Here is an 11,425-nt window from a genome sequence, read left to right on the forward strand (position 1 = left end):
ATTTATTTTTAGAGCTGCAGGTTTGTTGTCCTTGTTTGTGGGGCTACACAATTTGTCCAACATATTTGTGATTATATAGCAATTTAACAAAAAATATAAATAAATATTTTTTAATTTATTTAAAATAATAAAAATATAACTTTCACTAAAATAAAGAGTATTTAAGAAAAATAATAATTTATTATTGTTATACAATACTAATTTAAAATTACAATATTTATGAATTAGCGCATACATTTAATCAAATCGCAGCCTTTCCGATTTTATAAATCACACTAAAGTCATATTGCGATTTCTGATTTATTTGAACAAACATGACAGGAAAAAAAGTTTATGTATCTTTGTTTCAATGAGTAATGTGATTACAAATAAAATAATGATTATTATAATAATAATTAAATAAAAAATATTAAAATAAGAAATACTATATATCACTAAAATAAAAAAGTATTTAAATGAATATTTAATATTAATAGTAATTTTATAGAAAAGTACAATACTAATATTGAAGAAACAACCCCTTATATATTTTTCATTAAATCACAGCTTCTGATTAGATAATCACACTAAGCCATTTCATATTAAAAAATCATTTATTCTGATTAATCATGCAGCCCTAAACAATTCTCATCAAATAAACAAACTTAAGAAAAAAAAGTATGAATTTAATTGACTTTTCCAAGTAGTAAATGAAGAGAAATATTCATTAACACAGTGGAATCATCTTGGCCGTGACTAAAGACGTGAGGCTAGTACTAAAGCTACGCATTAAAATGCTTCAACTTCATGAGCTGTAAAACAAAAATGATGGAAGCAGACATATCAGAACATAATGCTGTAAAGCTGAAATACCAAGGGGAAAAAAGTACAAGCAATCTTTCTCACCCCTCTTTGTTCGAGTTAATGACGGCCATTAAAAAAATCCATTACAACTATAAATGTTATCAGGTCACAAAGGGGCTAGTGTGTTACAGCCTGAGCGAGTTCTGGAGCCGCCACATAGGATCAGGAAAGAATGAATCGGTTTTTGTTTGACTGTCTTACACAATATCCTGTAAAACAAACAGCAAGCCACAATAAGCAGGATGCGTGATACAATTTTAATGGATGGTGCTAATATTAAATAACCATATCTTGCATGCCGTGCTTGGTTAAAGATATTGAACTCAGTGAGTTTAACAGCCCACGGCAAACAGACCAAATTGCTGAATTCTGAGATGCTGTTCTTGTTCATCTCAACAGACCGTAGCAATGCAAAGTGTGTGACAAGTGTGTGTTTTGTTAGGTCAGCCTAAGCTTTTGTCCTTCAGACAGCCTCTAGAAGTGATAAAGAGAGAGTTACGTGATCCACCTTGAGCGGGGCACCAGCTGCCGCCCATGTCCTACATCGAGAAATTATCCCTCAGCGGCTGCCAAAATAAAGAGACAGATCAACAATGAATACTCTTACCTCCAGTATATCTGTGCGTGTGTAGTTTTCTACACATTTGTTGCTTTCTCAAATATGTGTATGCATACATTTCTCTCTGCATCAGCCCTAATGGGACTGTATGCCAGCGGTAAGAACACTATTTTCGCAGAGACGCAGCACACCGTGTATTGTAGAATCAACATTTTGTCAGATTCCTGGTGAAGGGGGGGGGACCTTTCAGAGAATGAATTGAATGTAAATGTGTCTGAGATGGGATGGCAAGATGTCGGTGGCGCTGTCTCATTTTGACTACGCCGGAAAGACTGACAGCCTCCTCAGACGTCTCGACGCTTTCAGACTGACAGGACGTTCGGTGTACATCAAACACGCTGACAGAGAGCTGCAGCTCTGCCAAAATAAGAACCGTTCCATTTGCAACTGCTCACAGCATTACATGAAACAAAAGCATATTGCGTGTAAAAGTCTTTGTAAATCTCTGGCATATTACATTAATATTTAAGCCTGAGATTAAATGGATTGATAGAATTACACTACCGGTCAAAAGTTGTATGATAGATTTTTTTTTTTTTTTGGTTTTGAAAGAAGTCTCTTATGCTCACTGAGGGTGCATTTATTTGATCGAAAATACTGTAAAAACAGTAATAATAAGAAATATTACTGTTTTCTATTTTAATATATTTGACATTTCAGTAGCCTTTACAATCATTATAATATGCTGATTTGGTGCTCAAGAAACATTAATTTTGATGATTAGAAATGTTTCAAAGAACATCATTTATTTGATATAGATAAACATGTTGAATTCATTGTAAATTAAAGGTGAAAAATATAACAAAAATAGAAGAATAAATGTATTGTTAGTGCAGTCAAATCGATTAATCGCATCTAACATAAAAGTTTGTAAATGTGTGTATACATACACTCACCGGCCACTTTATTAGGTACCCCATGCTAGTAACGGGTTGGACCCCCTTTTGCCTTCAGAACTGCCTCAATTCTTCGTGGCATAGATTCAACAAGGTGCTGGAAGCATTCCTCAGGGAGTTTGGTCCATATTGACATGATGGCATCACACAGTTGCCGCAGATTTGTCGGCTGCACATCCATGATGCGAATCTCCCGTTCCACCACATCCCAAAGATGCTCTATTGGGTTGAGATCTGGTGACTGTGGAGGCCATTTTAGTACAGTGAACTCATTGTCATGTTCAAGAAACCAATTTGAAATGATTAGAGCTTTGTGACATGGTGGAAGTAGCCATCAGAGGTAGGGGTGGGAATCTCTAGGCACCTCACGATTCGATTCGATTACGATTCAGAGGGCTGCGATTCGATGCTAAATCGATTATCAGAATCTTTTTTTTGTGTGTGTGTGACTATAAATACTTTGCTTTAAAAGTACAAAGTAATGACCCATAAAGAATTAACGTACAATATATTTTATTAACATTGCAAAGAACCAACAGGAAAATACATGTGTGTCTGAACTAGCAGCAGCATATTTGTAGTAAATTAATAATATAACAACGACCGGTAACGTTACAGCCGAGTGTTTTTCCTCCTCTGGCTGGAAACGTGTCATTTGGCTTCATGTGTCTTGTTTCCGAAATATTTTAGTTTTACTCTACAAAGCTTACAACTAGTGTGGCTCTTGTCCAGCTCCTTTCCCCCTTCAACTTCAGAAGCCAAAATATTTCCACACGTCAGCTTTTAACGAGGAGGGTGTTTGGATTTGGCGCTCAGCCATCGCGTCCGCGTCTGTTATGTGCACGCCACAGACGGTCCGGCCACTGCACTTCCGCGCTTCAGAGTTCCGTCTTTCGCGTTCCGTCAATATTACGTTATTATAAATATATATCTAAAAATTTTTTTTTTTTTTTGAAAATCGATTTTTGACAATTGTGAATCGATTCAGAATCGTCCACGTCCGCATCGCGATGCATCTAAGAATCGATTTTTTCCCCCACCCCTAATCAGAGGATGGGTACATGGTGGCCATAAAGGGATGGACATGGTCAGAAACAATGCTCAGGTAGGCCGTGGCATTTAAACGATGCCCAATTGGCACTAAGGGGCCTAAAGTGTGCCAGGAAAACATCCCCCACACCATTACACCACCACCACCAGCCTGCACAGTGGTAACAAGGCATGATGGTTCCATGTTCTCATTCTGTTTACGCCAAATTCTGACTCTAACATCTGAATGTCTCAACAGAAATCGAGACTCATCAGACCAGGCAACATTTTTCCAGTCTTCAACTGTTCAATTTTGGTGAGCTCTTGCAAATTGTAGCCTCTTTTTCCTATTTGTAGTGGAGATGAGTGGTACCCGGTGGAGTCTTCTGCTGTTGTAGCCCATCCGCCTCAAGGTTGTGCGTGTTGTGGCTTCACAAATGCTTTGCTGCATACCTCGGTTGTAACGAGTGGTTATTTCAGTCACTGTTGCCCTTCTATCAGCTCGAACCAGTCTGGCCATTCTCCTCTGACCTCTGGCATTAACAAGGCATTTCCGCCCACAGAACTGCCGCTCACTGGATGTTTTTTCTTTTTCGGACCATTCTCTGTAAACCCTAGAGATGGTTGTGCGTGAAAATCCCAGTAGATTAGCAGTTTCTGAAATACTCAGACCAGCCCTTCTGGCACCAACAATCATGCCACGTTCAAAGTCACTCAAATCAACTTTCTTCCCCATACTGATGCTCGGTTTGAACTGCAGGAGATTGTCTTGACCATGTCTACATGCCTAAATGCACTGAGTTGCCGCCATGTGATTGGCTGCTTAGAAATTAAGTGTTAACGAGCAGTTGGACAGGTGTACCTAATAAAGTGGCCGGTGAGTGTATATTATAATATAATATAATATATATATGTATGTGTGTACTTTTATGTAACTGACAGCACTATTTTTTATCAATAAAGAAACATACAACACTTACCGGTAAATGCATTAAATTATCCTATTTAGTAGTTTTGTAAAATTACTCTAAAATGATCAAATTTGTAAAAAAAAATCTATAATAATTTGTTTACGTTTAAGCATTATTCAAGTAGAAATAACTCTCTTGTCCTATGATATCACATGAAGAAGATTCGAGAGATGTCACAAAATCTCAGCCGGTTGCAAGCATGTTGCTATGCGTTTGCTAATGTGTTCTGAGTGATTGTGAGCATGTTGCTAGGGGGCTCTGTGTGGTTGCTAGGTTAGGCCAAGTCAAAACAGCCCACCCTACTCTATAAAAACACCACTAATTACTGTAAAATTGTAGGATTGCTTGGAAGCTGTGTAATGTGACAAGCTTTAAAAGTTTCAGTGAGTACAATGATAACCCAGGTAAGGTTGGTAGAAAAAAAAAGAAAACATACCTTAAGATTGCCTTAAGAAATTCAAAAGAGCTGCCAGTCTGTTTCAACCCTGTAAAAGACACATGGATAGATTAACACACACTTTATCTAGTTTAAGAGCGTGAGAGTGAATTCATGAATGAGACATGTGCACATGTAACTTATCAGGTAAATCATAGCATCAGTCATAGGTTTTGTAGACTGCTGCCGCTGTCACTGCTAGATGATCTAAATGCAAATGATCTGAAATGCCTCTGAATGCATTTCACACTGCTTCAGGACGTGTGTGGACATATTAGAGACCAAAACACATGCTGAGAGTTGCTTAACTTCACCCTCCCCACCCAAAGTCCTCTAATATACAGCAGTCCTTTAATTGTGATGGAGTTTTCCATCAAAAAGGCTCAAATGTTCCCCAAACAGACGCCATTTATCCTTCAGCAGCCCAGGATTGATGTGGTATTAGCAGGGTCTGTGACCCCGTCCCAGCCAAGAACCAAAAACCTATTTGTTTTATTACATTTTAAGGAATTTTTAATACAGTCTATTAAGGCTGTCTTACAAATCTCCCACAGCTCGACCCCATCTGCGGCCTGATCAATTTTTATACTGCTGATCCGTCCCCTTCCTTCTCGTTTTGTCATCGCAAAATTCATATTATATAGGATTTTCTTATGGAAAACTTGCCATAAAAATCCGTTACTACATCTGCTGATGTGTACGGGAGGCCGCCGCGTGAAGACGGAGAGGGCTTTGGTGAAGATAAAATTTGTTTCAGCGGTAAGCAGAACTGTTTAAATGTTATTTATTTTCATGCTCCAAAGAAAATATATTGTGAAGTGCAACATTGATTTAGAACATAACAATGTCTCCGTATAGGCGTAGAAGAGGTGGAGGCAGGGGCCGATTTATGAATCCTTTGCTCAGCTCCTTTAATTGAATTTTCCAAATCTCTCGCCACACAGAAATAATCAATACCCTCGGTCCAGGCGACAAACTTGCCTCAGAATTATTGCGCTCTCTCTTTTTCCATTTTGCGCTCATCAGCAACATGTAACGTGAACGCTCGGGACTTGGTAATACCTGAATAAGCCAGAAAATTTATAGTCGGTCTGATTGTTTAGGAGGGGTTGCCTCTCTAGAATGCTTGGGAAAAACTTTTGTCAGTTTTGCCATAAACATCTTGCTGGTTGAGTTGCCCTTTCGCCCAAGGTTATGTTTTGGGAAGCCATTAGATGATTGCCGGGGGTTGGAAGGGGCTTCCGTTAGGGACATGGATTCAGCCGTTTGCCTGTCAAAGTTAAAATATCCTTGTGGATTTTCTCAGCTGTCTTGGCGGTATCATGCTGCCTGGTGCTCAGCTTGCTTTTACACGAGTAGTGTCATATCCTCGCCCTCATATGTCATCCGCACCAGCTCCTGTATGGCTCAAGTGACACTGGGTGTTTGAGAACTCTAATAGCAATGATGTGTCTCTATGAAATCCAGGGCCAGGATCTAATGGTGTCCCAAGAGAGTTTCAACATCTTCAACTACTTACAGCATTGCAGTATAATGCATTTATTTACTGTGATTATCACTTGTCTTTAAGTATCATTTATTTAAAGCTTAATAATGTTGCTGCCAAAAATAGTTCTTCTGGGCTAGATATAAATATTCAAACACTATTTAGGGAACTTCAATGAGGTCATTTCAAACTTATACAAATCCTACTAAAATGCAATGAGAACGAAACGCATTATTTGTACAGGACAATGTAGACATACTCGGATGTTCAGTTTGATAACTGAAACTGCATCCTGAAACAGTCCATATTTATCTGTGTTTCAGTGAAAATATTTGTTTTCATGGACATTTCATGGACAGTAATTTGAGTTTACAATTCCAACACAGAAAAAGGCCTTTCATAACACAAATGACAGAAAAAATCTTTGCCAAATTAAAATGTTTACAATAATATATCTATTTGAATATATTTAAAAATGTAATTTATTCCTGATGCAATGTTGAATTTTCAACAGCCATTAGTCTTCAGTGTCAGATGATCCTTCAGAAATCATTCTAATATGCTGATTTAGTGATTTATTATCAATTTTGAAAACATTTGTGCTGCTTAATAGTCAAAACAACAGCATTTATTTGAAAGAGGAATCTCTTTTTCAAAATATAAATGTCTTTAATGTCACATTTGATCAGTTTAATGCATACTTGCTGAATTAAAGTACTAATTTAAAAAGAATTTACTGACCCCAAACTTTTGGTAAATAATATAATATAATATAATATTGGTTCATTGTGTCCTAATTTCACATTATGACACACAATCAAACATTACACTCCTAAGTGGCCTTAAATCATTTGTGTATTGTCAGTGTATGTCTAGGGACGTAAATGTGAAAACACTCTTGTACTGTTGTTGTTGTTTTCTACATTGATAAATTTCATGCTCCACCATGTGATCAAGATTGTGACATTCCTTTGGTGTCGAGCTACAAGCAACATATACGCAAAGGTCCTCGAGTGTGACTAATTAAAACAATTTCAGCCGACCTTATCTTAAAAACATGCTGAACTTCATCACAATCCAGCCATTGTGTTGCATCAAATCACTATTGTGCGATTGAATCACAAGTGCAGCTTTGCTGGGGGCTGAATGTGTGCTTGAAATAATCTAATTAATTCTGTCCCATGAAGAGGAGTTCTGGCTTGTTTGTGTTAGGAAAATGAAATATTTTTCTTAGAAAAAGAGAACCTTTTATCTGTGCAGAGATCGGGCAAAATAATGTCAATGAGCACGACGCATTGAAAAACCAAATCCCGTAAATGGCTATTCAAAGGTCCCATGTGACCAAGATCCAGAACTTCAGTGCTTGAAATCAATCATGACTCACATATAAGTGGAACACAAAATGTTTTCTTTCTCTTGCTCTTTCAGACAAAATCACAATCATCATACAGTAATATGAATCAATTCAATACGGGACGTAACTTATCCTTGTGTCAGAGTCTAACAAAGAGTGTGTTGTGGTGGGGAAACATTCAAGATTTGAAACATAACTAATTGTGTGCTGGCTGCTATCTGATCTGACAGAATTACTAGGTTTGGATATCCACTTAAGATAAGTGTTATCGTTCATGGTTCTCAATGATAAATCAACTTTTGAATTCAATTCTAAACATTCAGTTGATTCCCAAATTCACTCACCTTGGAAATGAGCCTTGTTTGTGTCTGCTCTATGTGCGCAAGATGCAACTTTAGCAGCTGAAAAAAAGTATTAAAAATCGGTTTTATGTTTCACACGCAGCAAGAATTTGTCATGTGAACTCTTAAAAGCAAATAAAGTGTTTAAACAATGTATATAAAGTGACCTTGAGACGCGAGGCATTTGCATTATGCAGTTTATGCATATACAGCAGAAAAGTCAAAGAAAGGACTCACACAGATTTTCATGTCTCTTGAGTTCAGTTTGTAGATCAGCAGGACTCATCAGAAAGAGACTCCTCAGCTCACTACTGCCCTCTACTGGCTACAGACAAACACATTTGTGTTTAAAAGATGGTGTGCAACCTCAATAAGATGCATTAAATGTAGCTAGCTACACATATCAAAATAAGCTTAATCTAGTACCACAGTTAAGTAACTCTAGTAACTCAGTAGTACCACATATTCATGATTGAGGGACCAAACGCAATCATTTAGATAAAAACCATAAAAATGCACATCAGTTGACCACTCATTTAAATATTGGCAGGTATGAAGCTCCTCAATGTTTATGGTGGTTCAGACTTCAGACCCTGATTTAATCTTAGTTTAGAAGTCTAATTGGCCAGTCAATAAACAATCCTTCAGTAAATAGTTACACATGATACACTGTGGTCTTCTACTAGTCGATCCACGTACCAATAATGTTTCCAGCTGTTGCCTGCATTTCCTGAGATCCTTGAGAGACTTTTTCACCTTAGACCTGAGGAACAGAAGTCTGAGGGGGGAAAGGTATATATAAAAAAAAAAAAACTATTAAAAAAATAGACAACAATTTAGTAACATTTTACAATAAGGTTCAATGTGTTAACATTAGTTAGATACAATAGTTGATACTAACAATAAAAAACACTAATTTAAAAGAATCTATTATTTCTCAGTTAATGCTAATTTCAACATTTACTAATACATTATTAAAATCAAAAGTTGTATATTATTTAATGGACCTGAGCTAACTAATGTTAACAAAGATTAAGGAATACTTTAACAAATGTATTGCTCATTGTTAGTTAACGCCAGTTAATGTATTAACTAACATTAACTAATGAGACCTTATTGTAAAGTGTTACCACCATTAATTTTTAATACGATATTTATTAATCTGATTTTTTTTATTTTTTTATTCTTGAATTGCTAGGCATGTGCTAGCTAGAATTTAAAATTAAATATATTGCATTACATTATTAGATTCTTGCTGAATATTTGCTTGATAAGGACATAGGATCATATTCATATTCCTTACTAAATCTTTGCGGGGAGGACAAGCTGACTAAGAATAAGATATTCATTTATTTTTAATACACATTTAAACATATTGGGGGACATATTAAAGAGTCTGCAAAATCTTTTACAAGGTCCTTCGTCCAATCACGCTCGAGATCTCTTCTACATTTTGCACAAGAAGTTCTCTTAGCTTTGACTCGCCAAATGAATACATTCTTAAATGAATCATAAGCCCGCTCTCTTTATTGATGTTTTTATATATATTTAACTAGCTTCCTCTTAAATGACTGCACTATAAAATTCAAAACTAATGCTTGTCTTGATGGATCACACGGAGCTCTGTGTTAGTATGCGTTGGAGAGGAAATAGGTCTTTTCTTAAACTCTCCTTATCCAACTATTTTTAGTGCTATGTAAATCAACGAGGCTTTTCGCTGGTGATGAAACTCCCTCCATGTCCTGTCATTAAATTCTGATCAGTCATAATGGCTATCAGCCAACTGGGACAAAGGAAATATCCAGTAATGAGGAGAAATTTCCACTGCTTCAGTTATACCAATGTTAGTAGCTTCATAAAAATAGACTTTGATGGCACTCTGGTTTTTGTAAAATATAACCAAGTAAAAAGTTGAATAAAGTAACTCAACAACAGCATTCTAACTTTCAAAAATTAAAGCATGGGCCATTAATTAAACATAATAAAGTGTGTTTTTATTTTTACATTTTCTTTAAAAAAAAATCTTAAACAGTATTACTAAAATGACAGAAATCATCAACATTTCTTTATCCTTACCTCTCAGCATCTGTCATGGGCTCTTTTGTTTGAGAGGGATTCATTTTCTTCCCACCTGCTCTGGAATTACCTGCTGATGAAGCACTAAATGTCAGCCAATTTATCAAATCGGCATGAGCAAAGATATTATTAATGGCTACACAGACAGCTAATCTAAATGCATTATCACTGGATTACAAGAGACCCCTACTGTACAAGATTTTGGAAACAACATGACATGAGCAGGGGATCGTTTATGGTGATGATTATCAAAAGCGAAAAGAACACACATACGTCTTACTCTCTTGACAATAAAAAATAAAAATGAAAACTCCTGGGGGGCAAAATGTGATTTTTTAGGACTAAGAGGACACAGTAGCTGGACTGTGGTTTCTAGTACCTGCAGGTTTTGTTAATCGAGTTCCAGTCATAGGCGAATAGTTCCTGTTTGGTGCATGCCTCTTAGCGGGGCTCTAAAATAGATGAAAATTAAGCATTTACATCCTTCAAAACGTCTGTGTATAGATTTGTTGTTGTACTTTAAAGAAGCAAAAAATCGTATTCCTTTACTTTCATAACATATGATTAAGTCAAACAATGGGTTAAAATAATAAACATTTAAAGAATATGAAAAGGCCGTTTTTGATCTGAAATCTGTAGTAGAGAAGTATGCAAACTCACGTTTTCTTTGTCTTGTAAATGAAGGCCTCTCTTCACACTGTAACGTTATGGGAAATTAGACAGCAGACTTTAGTCTTGATTTTTTGTTCTTGCATTTTCAACGTAATGCCTTAGCAGTTTAGTTTAGGGTTTGGTCATTTATGTGGATGATCCCTATACAAGAATATATCATATGTGCATGTATACCAGTTTTTCCTGCACATTGCTCTTTACTGAACTACAGGTATTTTGAATGAATCATGATTTATCCTAAAATACTGTACAAAAAAAAAAACATCAAAACTCAAATCTATTAAAAATGCAATTAAGTCTGATACATTCAACGTTAACCACATGATTGGTTCCAAAAAGTATCATGGTACTACCATTGTTTCTTGGACTGGTAAAATGTTAGCTATATAGTAGTCTTAAAAGTATTGGTAATCGTTAGTATTTTGGCAAGCATCCATGATAGCAAAGTTACCATCTTATGTTAGCATGATCACAATTATATGCCACTTAAGTTGTTATATGTGAGCCAAATGAATGTATACACTTACGGCATTTTAAATAGTTACTTCTTGAAGTCGATATCTCTTTCTTGAAGTTATAAGACAGACTGGCGCTTTTATTTGTAGTTTGGCGCGGTGCGGCAGCAATTTAGTTCCCCGGAAACACTCATTTGTGCTTCTATAGTGTCTAACTCTATTTTACCCGACAATTCACACATAATGA

General features: G+C 36.3%; 1 protein-coding gene across 2 annotated transcripts; it reads right to left on the minus strand.

The window, feature by feature from the left end:
- Positions 1–1,082: 1,082 nt before the first annotated feature.
- On the minus strand, positions 1,083–11,322 carry itgb3bp (integrin subunit beta 3 binding protein). Of its 2 annotated transcripts, none has more exons than XM_056258816.1 (9): positions 11,251–11,322; positions 10,712–10,748; positions 10,431–10,503; positions 10,052–10,124; positions 8,675–8,753; positions 8,213–8,300; positions 7,979–8,035; positions 4,795–4,843; positions 1,083–1,409 (listed from the first exon to the last, which is right to left on the minus strand). In XM_056258816.1, the coding sequence occupies exons 1-9, from the start codon at positions 11,253–11,255 to the stop codon at positions 1,403–1,405; spliced, it is 468 nt and encodes a 155-aa protein (XP_056114791.1). In that variant the 5' UTR covers positions 11,256–11,322; the 3' UTR covers positions 1,083–1,402. The 2 variants fall into 2 exon arrangements, with proteins under 2 accessions (XP_056114791.1, XP_056114790.1); XM_056258815.1 differs by lacking the exon at positions 1,083–1,409 and adding an exon at positions 1,430–1,819 and having other exon boundaries at positions 10,052–10,121.
- Between the last annotated feature and the right edge of the window lie 103 nt (positions 11,323–11,425).

The sequence above is a fragment of the Rhinichthys klamathensis genome, unplaced genomic scaffold (genome assembly GCF_029890125.1).
Source record: "Rhinichthys klamathensis goyatoka isolate OS25496 unplaced genomic scaffold, OSU_Roscu_1.1 h1tg000160l_1, whole genome shotgun sequence".
NCBI classification, from domain to species: domain Eukaryota; kingdom Metazoa; phylum Chordata; class Actinopteri; order Cypriniformes; family Leuciscidae; genus Rhinichthys; species Rhinichthys klamathensis.

Coding starts and splice junctions, on each gene's coding strand:
- itgb3bp (XM_056258815.1), bottom strand. Junction 10,122..10,430: donor TCGATTAACAAAACCTGCAG/GTACTAGAAACC, acceptor CTTCATCAGCAG/GTAATTCCAGAGCAGGTGGG. Junction 4,844..7,978: donor AAACAAGGCTCATTTCCAAG/GTGAGTGAATTT, acceptor TGTCTTTTACAG/GGTTGAAACAGACTGGCAGC.